This window comes from Gossypium arboreum, chromosome 9 (genome assembly GCF_025698485.1).
Source record: "Gossypium arboreum isolate Shixiya-1 chromosome 9, ASM2569848v2, whole genome shotgun sequence".
NCBI lineage: Eukaryota > Viridiplantae > Streptophyta > Magnoliopsida > Malvales > Malvaceae > Gossypium > Gossypium arboreum.
The window spans coordinates 72,363,770-72,377,687 of record NC_069078.1 but is presented as its reverse complement, the minus strand read 5'-3'; the positions used below and the strand labels follow the sequence as shown (position 1 = coordinate 72,377,687).

Genomic DNA, 13,918 nt, shown 5'->3' with positions numbered 1-13,918 from the left:
AATACCAATCAACAAGGCTTTGAACCAACATGTCATCAAGTCCTTTTATCTCTTCTTCCATTGACACTCAACAGATTATTATAAAAGGCTTAATTGGCAAAAGATTAAATGAGTTTTATTGGAATTATTGATTATGAGTTTGTTTTTACTTTGGTTGAATTAAGTGGCTTGAAATTTTTAAGTGTTTGTTTTCTATTTTCAATGTTTTTGATTAGGGTTGTAAGTTTTTGAGATTGATGAATAAAAACTGAAACTGATACTTGATTGTCTTCATCAATTTTGAGATAAGAGTTTTTGTTTTTATTATTTTTATTGCTTTTAGCTTATATTAAAACTGAAACTAATTTTGGTTTTCATTCATTAATTTGTTGAAGAAGAATGTTTTGTATTTAAAATTTTGTGTTTGCTTGATTTAAGTAGTTTAAATAAAAAATTTAAAAAATTTCTTCAGTTTCAATTTTCATTTATGAATTTGAGGCTTAACTTTTTCCTTTTATTGTTCATTGATGAAGCTTTTTGGAGGTGATGGGTAGGTTATAAAAGTAAAAAATTAACATTAATAATTGAGAAATTAAAACTTCAAAGAAAATAATTAAGAAATTAAATAAAAACAATGTGTTCCAAAAAAAATAGTGTAATATTCCCTCATGCAAATATTTTATAATTTTAGTGAAATATTATTTTAGTATTTTTTAAGAAATTTAATATTTTTTATATTTTATATAAATTTTTAAAATCAATTTGATATAATGTGTAAATTTTAAAAACTAAATTTATTATTAGACTAATAATAAAAATTTCACGTCAACACTTCCGTCAAATTACAAATGAGTGTTAATGGTAGGTGAACAAAAAAGTTTAATTTTGAATATTTTAGTGACCATTTTTGTACTTTACCCTTAATAAAACCATGCCACATGATACATTCTTGTTTATATAAGATTTGAGTAAAATGTAAGGAAATTAATGAAAGTTTAAAGGCTTAATAAATAATTTGGTACCTAGTTTGACACTTTTTTTTTCTAATATGACATATGTGCTATTTTTTAGTTCAATCTCGTACTTGTATTTGACAAAAGTTATATATTTTGGTATCCAAAGATAATAGTGTTAACTTTTTAATGTTTAATTTGGATTTTAAAGTTAACTTCATGAAAATTCATTAACTAGCTAATAATAATAGAAATTAACTTTGATCAAATCAACCCTAAAATGAGAATTAAATCTCATCATCGAATTGCATTTGATAAATTAAATGCAAAATTAAAAAATTCACAATTAATATTAAATTTATTCTATTAACAAAAAATTCAAACCTAATAATATTATCAATCAATTTTATCAAATTAACATAAAACTTAAATTAAACATTGAATAGTAAACAATATTACGTTTTGGCACTAAAATATTTAACTTTTGTTAAATAAAAAAACAACACAAATATCATAATAAAAATATATTAAATAGCTAATAATAATAGTATATCAATTTGCTGTTAAATAATAGTTTAGATCCAGCTGTCGGGTATTTTATTAAAATAATATCAAAAATTTAATTATGAAAATTATATACTGAAATAGATTATTTACAAAAATTAAGCCGTTTTGTGCGGTGTTTTTGGTGTAACAAAAGTGTCTGGCGACACCATCCTAAAATTTCCTCTATCTAGAGGCATAACTAGGGAGTTGGTAAGGGCCCCACCCCACTTAAAATGGAAAATTTTTATTTAGATCTTTTAAAATTTTTAAAATTTTAAATTAATAAAAGTAAAATTACACTTTACCCCTAAAAATAATAAAAATTTAATTTAATCTTTTAAAATTATAAATATATAAACTATTAAAATAATAAAATTATATTTTTACTACTGTAAAAATTATAATTTAATTTTTCCGTCCAAAAAAATTTCTAACTTCACTCGTTATATTTTTTAAGTGATGCCATCAGAGAATTAAATAACACCAGAAAAATACCTTTAAATACAAAAAAAAAAATGGCATCAATAAGAAAAAAAATTATTTTTTAAAGTGGTACCGTTAAAATGTCAAGCAGCACAATGATTTAAATTAAGAAAAAAAAATGCTGCTTAAAAAAAAAACAAAAAAAGTTGACGTTGAGGGTGTCGCCTCTCTGCTTCCTTCATATTTGCTGCCTCTCTTGCTCCGTGCCTCTGCTTGCTGGTAGCTGGCTGTTGCTTCAACCTCTTTCAGGCCACCGTCCTATTCAGCTTCGCACCTCCCTTAGGTCGCCGGCACCGATCACAAACTTCATAATGTGAGGATGCATGTGCAACATGCCAACATTTACTTCTTTTTTAGTTTGAAGTTTCATTGTTTCTCTTCTTAGTAATTATTGGAAGGCAACTTTACTTTCTCTTTCATTTTTCTATTTCCAGGCATGGGAATCAAATTAGTCAATGCACTTTTTATTTATTTGTTTTTTCTATCGGGTGAATTGTATCTGCTATATTGTGTTTGACTATTTTATTATTTTTTAATTTATGCTTGTGTTATATTTTCAAAGCTGAGATAGCTTTTTCCCTTTCAGGCAAAAAAAAAATGTGGAATCAACATTTGGCCAATTCATTTAAATTTTTTAAAGCAGCAAATTTTTTTAGTTCAAACCGGTGTCTCACCTCAAAAAAATATTTTTTTCTTTATCCGTATCGTATTTGATCTATATTTAAGGAGCATTATTTTGATACTGCTTGATACGCTTAGCTACACCATTTCAAAATATATATTCTTTTACTGACTCATTAGCAGAAAGTGAGAGAATTTTAGTGTGTTACTTAACACAGCATCCGAAACAATATTTATAATTAATTTAGTTATATCATTTTTGTAATTAATTTTTATATTATTTTAATAAATAAATAAATAAAAACCCTCCAGCCGACACTTGCATAGATATTTTATTGTGGTCGGGGACTCCGGTTTGCAGGATTACTGCTATATAACTACGGAAGGCAACGTAATTCAGACAACCATTTTACAGTCTCACCTCTTCTATCTCTAGCAATGCCACCAAGAAACCCAAACTCCGAGAAGATACTCGATTTTGTGGTAAACAAAGGTAATGGAATAAAGGGATTAGTGGATACAGGCATTGAAACCGTTCCCGACCTTTACATTCTACCAATCGAGGAGAGATTGCTACCAAACAACATCTTAACTTACGACTCCATCCCAGTAATCGACGTTTCCAATTGGGATGATCCCAAGGTTAAGGAATCGATCAGCGATGCTGCCGGCAAGTGGGGTTTCTTTCAGATAATTAACCATGGAGTGCCCTTGCATGTTCTCGACGCCGTCAAGGAAGCCGCTCATAGGTTCTTTGGGTTACCATACGAAGAGAGAAACAAGTACTGGGCTGGGAATTCGCCCACTGACACAGTGACTTTGAAAACAAGCTTTGTTCCGCAGGCAGAGGCTGCTCTTGAGTGGAAAGATTACCTCAGCTTTCGTTGTAGTCCTCGGGATCTGGAATCATTCCCCCTATGGCCCCCTGTTTGCAGGTAATTTTATTTTCTTCTACCCTTCTGCTTTAATTGTCGCCTATTAAGCATCTACACATGTCAAGCTTTTGTAATGGTTATGGATCTGCTCTTTTGGTATAACAATCTTCATCGAGGGTTAGGTTTCGAAGAAGTTACCTTTTTGCAGTTCTTGACCAATTAAAAAATGGGTGCTTGAGAGGATTGGATATATTCTTATCAAGTCGGAAGACAGGTAAGCTTGATTCATGCATTTGCAGACGTTTTGCGGATGTAATGGGTGACACGACAGTCGATTACAGAAAATATCGATTGGAAAAAAACCTCGAACTGCAAAATAACACCCATATTTACAATTGCCTCATGACTGTTTACAGGGATGAAGTGGTGGATTACGTGGAGAGTGCAAAGTCTGTGATAAGGAAGCTGCTGGAGGTCCTCCTGGAGGGCCTGAAGGTGAAACAAATAGATAAAGCTAGAGAATATACATTAATGGGTTCGCCGATAGTTAACTTAATGTACTATCCACATTGCCCGAACCCAGACTTCACAGCAGGAGTACGGCCTCACTCCGATATATCAGCACTCACTGTTCTCCTCCAAGACGATAATGGCGGCCTTTATGTTCGAGCAACTCAAAATGATAGCTGGATTCATGTTCTGCCAATCAATGGGGCTCTCGTAATCAACATTGGAGACATTCTACAAATAATGAGCAACGACAGATACAAAAGCATTGAACACCGGGTGGTTGCCAATGGAAGCAAAGACAGAGTTTCAGTGCCTATTTTTGTGAATCCAGGACCAGATGCTGTTTTCAGTCCTCTGCCGGAAGTGCTAGAAAGTGGGGAGCAACCATTGTATAAGGAAGTTGTCTTCTCAGATTACTTCAAATATTTTTTCAGCAAGAAACATGACGGAAAGAAAACGATGGACTTTGCCAGGATATGATTGATGCCCCTCTGTTGCAATGTCCTTGCTGAAGTAAAATGATTAAAATGATTATGGAAAAATAAACATGCTATAAGAAAATGAATTTGATCTGGTTGTCTATGATCTTGTATAATCTCCTAATATGCTGAGCTTGATTGCTTATATAATCGTAATAACCAAGTTTGAAGTCTGGCATGAAAACTGAGCTTATCTTTTACTAGGTAACAGGCTTACTTGAGCCTCTAATTTAGCAAAGCTCAAATAACTCGATTTGTATCTCAAATCGAGCTTGAACTTTAAAAATTAATCCCGATGAGTTCAAGCTTCATATAACTAGGACTCCTTTTAACTTAAACTCGATTTGGCTTTGATTGAACCTCTATTATCATTCAAGACTTGCAAAACTCTTTTGCAAGGAAATCCTTGCCCTCCAAAATATATGAAAATCTTAAAATATATATATGCCAGTATCAGACACCTATCCGTGGCCAATACTTAAATCCAAATCCAAGGGACAAATATTATGTTACTACATTCGTGGTTAACAAGAAAACCATGCACCAGAAACTTTAATAGGACAAAAACAAAGCATAAATAGGAACATATAATCAAAGGCATTCCATTTTTAATACTGTAAAATTTGGACCACCAAAACATAAGCCAAAATTGGGCTTTCTATATATCCTTTTTTGTCTTCCAAAAAATACACAGCAAGGTAACTCCATCAAACATTCGAAATGAAAATAAAATGATAAGCAGGAAAATAGCCTTGTTAACATTTGTCTTACCTTCACTTGCCAAGGATCACATTTTACCAGTGCCAGCAGTTCCATAGAAGCATGCCCGAAAAACAACATTAAAATGAGATGGGGTCAAGCCTCGCATTTTTCTTCTGGGATACAATTGCCTTCACTCATTTCTCTTTTCTAGCCAAAGATTCTCCTTTATACTCACTTCCTGCGGTAACTACAAAGCCTGCCCCAACCTAAAAGAAGCATAATGGAATAACTAAGGTAATAAATACTAAAATGTAATAAAAATTAATGAAATTAGTTGATTCTTCACATTATGAAAAGTTAACAGTGTTGGAGAATTACTTGGCAATCCTTCAATACAACACGCTCTTGAAGTTGTACATTGCTGCAAATCACGGAGCCTTGAATTATACAGCCATCGCCAATGGTAACATGATTCATTACAACTGAATTGACAACCTGCATATGCATGGAAAGCGATTTGTGTTGCAAAGTGAACAAAAATCAAAGCTTGAAACTTTTATTTATAAGTCCATAAATGACAAAATCATATGGGACAAGCTTTACTGACAGATTTACATTTTGCTTTATCTTACTTGCTTATTATGACTAAATAAATCATCATACCTTTACATGGGAGCCTATCCGGCAGTGACGGCCAATTACAGATCGTTTTACTTGGCATTTATCACCCATTTCTGAACCTTCCCCCAGCATACAGTGTGGTCCGACCTAAAATCATAGGAAGATAAGGCCTTACTTTATGGGTATAAAGCATGTATATTAAAACCTGCATGTTTATTCTTTAGTATTCACAATAAAAACCAGCAGTTATCCAAATTGGTTTTAATGATTCTAAAGATATGCTAGTGATGTAGGCTTACAGTAGTTTTGGTTCCAAGCTTAGGTGAAGGGCCTATAACATTATCACTTAGCAGATGATCTGCCTCACCAGTGACCTGAAATGTTCGTGATACATATAAGTTATTTATGAAAAATACAATGTGGATTAGAAAACACAAAGTGCCAAATAAAAAAAGCAAAATGAAAAATAGATCTCACATCTCGGTTGATATCCATGAATGCTTGAATGGAATTTAAGCGAACACAATAACTGCTGCTGCTTGCAATATAAGCACAACATTTATGGGTTTTCCGAGTTTGGGCAAAACCACCAGGATCCATAGAATAGAGTTCATGAAAGCTTGGGGTAGATGCATTAGCAAGGATTTGAGACACCATTACTTGGTTGTTTGGGAAACTAACCTTCTTGTTACCATCTTCCTCTGCTTGTGGAATTCCACTTAATACAGCCTCAGATTTCTGACAGTTTTAAAAGAATCAGGAACAAAATTAGATACCCAGTTATACAAGAGTGGCCTTTGAACATCCTGAAATGTAGTGCTACTAACCAACTGGCTCCGGACAAGATAAGGAACTACATCCTGTTTCAAGCTTTGAAAAGTATCCTTTCGGTCTAAAACTTCTTGCAGGACAGACCTGAGCGGAAATATAACAAATTATACGAAAATGGAGCACCCCAGATTTGAAAGCTGATTTCAAAGCAAGTAGGAGATGACAGGGAACCAACCTCTTGAATGCATACATGTGTGCATCCATCAGATCAGATCGAATTTCCATCTATTAAAATACAAAAAAGGAAAACAAGAATAACAACAGAATGTAACAAATATGAGTCTTTTTCCAGATAATTAAAATGCAAAAGGAAAATTTTTCTTTAGCAATCTACTTTTCCATTTGACAAAGGAAAATAAACGCATATGCAAACATATGGATGGAGGGAGAGGGAGGATCCAAGCACAAGTGCATGGAAAAGATTAATATTACAAGACTAAAATAAAATAATAAGCCATGTTGCCAATAAAAAGGCCAATTTATTGTAATAACACAAATGCTTCTCTGAAGCAATAGAATCAAGAGCAGCTTTTGAATTATTGGCCATAAAGAATATTAGAAGCCTCTAAACTTGTAAGTGGGAGCATGCAACTCTCTCATCAGTCAACCCCACCAAATAGGCATTAATGTTGTAAAAGAAGAAGAAGAAGAAGTAAATGGACTGATTGAAAGCAATACCTGGCCTACTGCATGGAGAAGGTGCTTCTGAAGTCGTGTATCTTTCTCAATTTCTGCTCCTAGAATGCATTCAAAGATTCTATGTAAGACTCCAGCCCAATGAAAATGCTAAATAAATCAGAACATTAGAAGTCTAACCTGTTGCTATGTGTACTAAAAACTGTTTGCGAGGGTCCAGTCCAATGATGTTGTATCGTCCTGGTTTTTTGGTTTTGTCTTTCCCACCAGAGGACCCTAATTCTGAAGACCCACTAATGGGAACACTGCAAAGTGTTGCAGTCACTACAGCATCATGTCGCCTGTGGGTGGCAGCAACTGCACCAGGAGAAACATCAGAAACAAGATCACCACTCACAACCTGCAGGAACATGAAGAGGGCTGTAAGGAAAGAAGCTAGTTTGTTTGGGAACTCAAACACAATTAATGAAAAAAACTCTAACCAAAATGTCTTTTGCAGTGAGGTAGTGTGAGATTGCCCTAAGTGCCCCAGCCGTTCCAATATCCTCAGGGACTGCAGCAATCTGCAACATCAGATAAAAGGAAACCAGTTAGTTATTAAACTAGGAAAAGGAGAGTATCTCACCACAAACAAATATGATTCATAGTCACAAGAATGGCATGCAACCTTACAACCTTAAAGAACATATTTATGAAAACAGAAATGAAGTGAAGCATGTATGCATGCATGGTCATCTTAGATATAGTTTTTTGGAACTGAAGAAAGAAAAAAGGAAAATCTTACACTAATAGACTGAACATATGTGATTAAGGGATTCTGCATGTGCAAACAAGTGGAGTTTCGTAAAGTACATGCATAACCTGATTAGGAAGCTTCAGAATAATGATAATAACAAATTCTGACACTGAACAGTACTGATTGCAAAAACCGAGAACAGAAATAGTTAACAGCATGGAGAAAGAGAAAGTATAAAAGGGAAAATACTAAAGCACTTCCAAGTCTACTTTTTGACCAAGGATATCTCTTGATGACAACAAATCATAACAGGACAGTTCACTTTGAAGCTGTATAATGTGGTTCTCAAGATGCCAAAATAATGAATTTTACCTTGTTTTTTCAAGTACTAGATAACATAAGACTACAGTGTAAAGAGGAAAGACATGAAACGCATAAGATTCTATAAAATGAGCAAAGCCCTAATGGATGAAATTACCATCTTAAGCAACCTCAACTGTTCAAACTAAAATGCCACAACAAGAAAATTACTGCTTCCATTCCTGCATCGATTAGTTCTATATTCTAACAGTTCAAACATTGCCATAATAGTAACCATAAAAAATTGTTTAATATGATAAGAAGAGCTTAATCTGATTATCCTATTATCCTATAATCATATTGACTAATGTATTGACAAAGCCTGATTCTTTTCTTCTTGATAACAGATTTACAATCTTGCAACGCCCTCAATCATTTAATGCAATACCCAGCCTAGCTAAGACAAGGACTGCAAATTTCCAAGTCAGTGAAGCAGTAAAGCAATAACTCTATAGACTCCACCGCATTTGCCCATTGTAGAATGCAGCCAACCACACCTCCATACAAAAGGGGTAACTATCTTCTTGATATTACACTCATAGGCATTCTGTCATGGTCCATTACAAGTCAATGCACAAGATCTCACAAAAGGGATTTATCTCACACTATTTCATTGCATTTGATATTTCTATCACAAAGCTACAAAACTTGATTGGTTGCTCCATGTAACTTCCTAGGCTAAATCTAATAGTACATGAAACTATAAAATGGTGTAAAACTAATTAACTTGATATCTTCTCATGAAATATATATATGTATCATATATATAATGTCATAGCTTCAACATAAAAATATCAAAGCTAATTTGTAAAAAAAAAAAAAAGAAAAAGAAAAGAATACAGTACCTCAACATGTAGACGATCAACGAATGTCCCAGAAATCCAAGCACCAACAAGAAGCCCAGCATCTTCTCCTTCAACCACCTATTTGCCACCCCAAACATTCAGAACAAAATAAAAAACCCTAAAAACTATAAACAAATAATAATAATATCCATTTAAAACATCCCAAGCCTTTATAAGAAATAAGGAAAAAAAGGAACTCTCTTTTCTTACAACAATGAGATTTTTGAGGTTGCTTTCTTCCAATTGGTGCAGAACGTAGTAAAGAACAGGGTGGTTGGCTACCGGAAGCAGCGGTTTAGGCACGTCCTGCAAGCAAGCATTTCAAGAACCAAAAATAAGAAAAAGTAAGGAATAATGAAATTAAGAAATGGGTTTTATTATAGTCATTGTTTTTATCCAAAAGAGTGGGAGGGGAGACCTTGGAAACAAGGGGAGTTAGACTCTTCGAATTGCCACCAGCTAAAACCACCACTTGGAAATCCATTTCCAACCGGAGAGAACTTAGGAAATAAAAAATAAATAAATAAATAAACGAAGGGTTTTGCAGTGGGATTTTGGTGAATCTAGGAATGAATAAAGTTGCAACTAAATAGAATCTTTGTATATTGGATTTTGATTATTCAGCAGTAAAAAGGAGCTCCAGGATTTTCAGGCTCTTGTGGCTTGGGGCCCTTTTGTATGCACCTTGCTTATGGTGCCCAGCGCTTATAAGCTTTCGGCTGGAATAGTACGATGCGACCGAGCGCTCGCTCGGTTTCACTTGCTGAACTATGAGATTCACTCCAGGGCATGTTTGGCATTGTAAATTTGTAATTGTACTTCGGAATGCATTAAAAAAAGGTTTTTGAAAGGTAAAAAAATGATATTAGTCCTGTAATTTCATAAAATTTAAAATTTAATCCCTATACTTAAAAGTTAAAAATTATGTCTTCATACTTTTCTAATTTTAAAATCTCATTTCTATCTTAACATTATTTAGTATTTTTGTCAATTTGATATGTTGATTAGATTTTTCTCATATGACATTACATATGATTGATAAATAAACTTCTTAAGTTCACAATTTTGATGAAAATTAACAATGATAATAATTGGATTAAAATTTTTAAATTGAAAATTTAGAAGGATTATTTTTAGCTTTTAAAATATAAAGATTAAATCTTAAATTTTGAAAAAGTATAGAGATTAATTGCATATTTTAACTTTTTGAAAAGTGTTTTCCTAAAGGTTATTTGAAAAAGTGTGATTTGTAATTTTAAGTGTGTAATATTGCTCTAGAAAATTAGACTGAAAATTTATAATGTTAATCTTAGACATGAAATTGGAAACTAAAAATTAAATTAATTTTAATTTTATAAAACAACAATTTAGAAAGAAATTTGAATTGACGAGAATATTTTTAAAAATGTAAATAAAATAGAAGTTTTGGTAATTACAATTATAATATACAATTATTAGTTAAAAACATTTGGATGCAAACAAAAGTTATGTTAATTTTATTTATTATAAAATAGAGTAACCATCTTAATTATCACTTAATTGATATTAAAGTTTTATATAAAAATAATATTAAAGTTAATTATGTTAATTAATTATTATTTTGAATGATGTAACTTTGTATTAATTATATGAAGTAAAATTATATTGCATGTTGAATATATTCAAAATGCTTAATTATTAATTAAAATTTTTTATTATAATATTTGAAAATAAAATATTTAAAAAATTAATTAAATATTGCATCCGACATTAGAAGCTACTAATGTTTAAATAATTTAATAGTACGATACATGAAAATGTATTTTAAATACTTTTAAGTAATTAATATTTATGAAATATTTAAATAATTTAAAAGTATATCTTGTTATGTTGTAGTCAGTGTCATGATACATAATGTGGGCATAAACTTTAGTATAAGTATTGATATAACAATGTGAATAAAGCAAAAAACATTGGGATGAACATAAGAAAAAAATTTAACGCAGATTGATGCATCACATAATTTTACAGAGCTTTGCCTAAAGAAGAAATTCACAACTAAACTCGTAGAACAAGCACTTATTTAAACTTAATTTACCTAACTATCAAATAATTACATACTTACCCTCGTACATTTCGTATGAACTCTCATACTAAAAGTTGTTAACTAATTACTCAAAAGTGAATAAACAATAAAATGATCTCACCAAAAATTCTTTAGGCTAGGCCAGGTTTCTTTCTGATCTACAGCTCAAAAGGAGTTTTTGGAACTTTTACTAGGAACCCTATTTAATAGATATACAATGGGTTTCAATGCATGCATCCACAATAATATAGGTAATGAAGAGTTACTCACCATACTTCGAATCATATTCAATAAAGTTTGATTATGCTTTTCCACAATAGGTATGCCTGGTGTAGTATACTGTGCACATGTGCCACAACTTTCACGGAATTTTGCAAATGAATTTGACCATCTTCTTGATTCAATAAATTTTTCATAAAATTCACTACCTCTATCAAATTTTACTATTTTCATTTTCTATCTAATTGCCTTTTAACTTCATTAATGTATATCTCAAAGGAATGTATTGATTAAGGGTTTTCATCAAGCAAATATATATAACAATATTGTGAAAAATCATCAATAAAGGTGATAAATTACTTTTCCTCATTAAAAGATGGAACATCAAAAGGTCCACATATATTAATATGTATTATTTCAAGAAGCTGAATATTTATTGTGGCGTCTTTCTTAATATATTTGATTTGCTTTCCAATAATACAATCTACACTTACACCAATATCAGTAAAATCTAAAATTAGTAGATTATCATTCTTTATTAATCTTTCTAATCTTTCTTTGAATACATGATCCAAACGTTTTTGTGGCAAGTAAGCATAATTTTCATTTGGCATACTACAATTAATTGGGTACATTCACATTATCAACAAGTAAGGAATTTGTAAAACATATTATCAAGTTTCAATTTACATAATTCATCAATAAGGTTTTCAAAACCTAAAATAATATTATCCTTAAATAGACTGAAACAATTATGCCCAAACTTTACATTAAACCCCCAAACATCAAATTTTGAAATAGATATAAGGTTCCTAGAAATTGAAGGAACATAAAGAGTCTAAAATAGGTTTAGGTGATAATCGGTATCTAAGACCAAATGATAAGACCCTATGCCTTCAATTGGGACCTTCATACAGTTCCCCACATATAGGAAAACTTCAATTTAGGTTTGTTGTTTGAATCTAAAGGAATTCCTCCATCATGTTGGACACATGAGTAGTAGCATCGGAATCAAACCACCAAGTATTACAAAGAACTTTAATTAAATTTGATTTAAAACATTTAGAAACATAATATTTACCTTTTTTCGAACCAAGCTTTGCATGTTTGGCAATCTTTCTGATAGTGTCTTGCTTTCTTACAAAAGTGACATTTATTTGTCATTCGTTCATTTTTCTTGCCATTAGAGACATTAATAAGTGAGTTTTTCTCTTTCTTAAATTTGTTTGTTTTTGCCTTAAGTCTTTTTTCAACTCCTTGACTTTTTAATCTTGCTTTCTCCTTAATGAGTTTACTAGCCAATTTATTAATATCCCATTTATTGCTAATAGTATTATAGTTAATTTGAAACGACCTATTATTCAAAGGTAGTGAGTTCAATACAAAATGCACTAAAAACTCATCCACCATCATCCCAAGAGTCCTTAGTCTTGCTATAATATTATTCATCTCAATGATATGCTCTTGCATTCCCCTAGACCCATCATATTTCATGCTCGTTAGTTCTATCATTAAAGTACCAATGAGAGGCTTATCCGCAAAATGAAAACGTTCTTGCACAAGCATAAGATATTCTTTCGCATTTTCAATTTGTAGAATTATGGTCTTAATGTTATTGACAATAGTCATTCTCAACAATACAATGCTTAATATGTTTGGTCATTCCCTTTGTTTATAGTATAATATCTCTTCTTCACCGCTTAAGTCAATAATAGCAACAAGTTATGTAATTAAATTTTATCATTAAACTTTGAATTTTATTAATTTTTGTCACTAATTTTGATTTTTAATAAAAATTTACCACTCAATATTAATTTTGATGATTTGAGAACATAATTTAATAGGAAAAATCTTTCAAATGTTTTATTTTAATAATTAATAATAATTTAACTTATAAATATTAAAAATTAGTAAACTAAATTAAATTTTCCATTAAATGAAATAAAAGCTTGTAAAATAAAAAAGTTTATTTTTAATAAAATAACCATGTTTATTTAATTCTATTATTATACTAATTAAATTATTATTGCTAAATATTAAAGTAAAATATAAAAACTATTTTTATTTAAAATTATCTTCATATTATTTTAAATTAAAATTAAAAACCAAAGTTTAATATAAAAAATTCTAATTTTAGTGCCAAAATTCAATCAAATAAAAGTAAATTTATAAAATTTCATATAAAATTAAAGTATAGTGGTAAATTTATCTCTTATTCATAAGGATAATAACAAATATCAATCAAAGTAAAGTATGATGGTAATTTGTCACCATAATTTTTACTATTCATAAAATAAATAATTCACCTTAGGGTAAATTTCGAAATTTTAATAAGTGTGAAAGTCAAATATGTAACACCCCTAACCCGTATCCGCTGCCAGAACAGGGTTTCGGAGCATTACTACCATTTACAGATCACTAAAAAAAATTTAAATACTTACCGATTCAATGCGTCAT

General features: G+C 31.1%; 2 protein-coding genes across 3 annotated transcripts; one reads left to right on the top strand and one right to left on the bottom strand.

The window, feature by feature from the left end:
- Positions 1 to 2,061: 2,061 nt before the first annotated feature.
- LOC108457145 (feruloyl CoA ortho-hydroxylase F6H1-3-like) lies at positions 2,062 to 4,630 on the top strand. Its single transcript, XM_017756017.2, has 3 exons — positions 2,062 to 2,274; positions 2,944 to 3,517; positions 3,874 to 4,630. Exons 2-3 carry the CDS (start codon positions 3,021 to 3,023, stop codon positions 4,445 to 4,447), a joined length of 1,071 nt encoding a protein of 356 aa, XP_017611506.1. The 5' UTR covers positions 2,062 to 2,274; positions 2,944 to 3,020; the 3' UTR covers positions 4,448 to 4,630.
- LOC108457144 (uncharacterized) lies at positions 4,255 to 9,988 on the bottom strand. 2 transcript variants are annotated; one of them, XM_017756015.2, is made up of 13 exons: positions 9,596 to 9,988; positions 9,388 to 9,483; positions 9,178 to 9,255; positions 7,719 to 7,799; positions 7,417 to 7,636; positions 7,279 to 7,337; positions 6,776 to 6,825; positions 6,597 to 6,684; positions 6,247 to 6,507; positions 6,069 to 6,143; positions 5,812 to 5,916; positions 5,527 to 5,643; positions 4,255 to 5,414 (listed from the first exon to the last, which is right to left on the bottom strand). In XM_017756015.2, exons 1-13 carry the CDS (start codon positions 9,659 to 9,661, stop codon positions 5,343 to 5,345), a joined length of 1,368 nt encoding a protein of 455 aa, XP_017611504.1. In that variant the 5' UTR covers positions 9,662 to 9,988; the 3' UTR covers positions 4,255 to 5,342. The 2 variants fall into 2 exon arrangements, with proteins under 2 accessions (XP_017611504.1, XP_017611505.1); XM_017756016.2 differs by having other exon boundaries at positions 5,035 to 5,414; positions 7,279 to 7,331.
- Between the last annotated feature and the right edge of the window lie 3,930 nt (positions 9,989 to 13,918).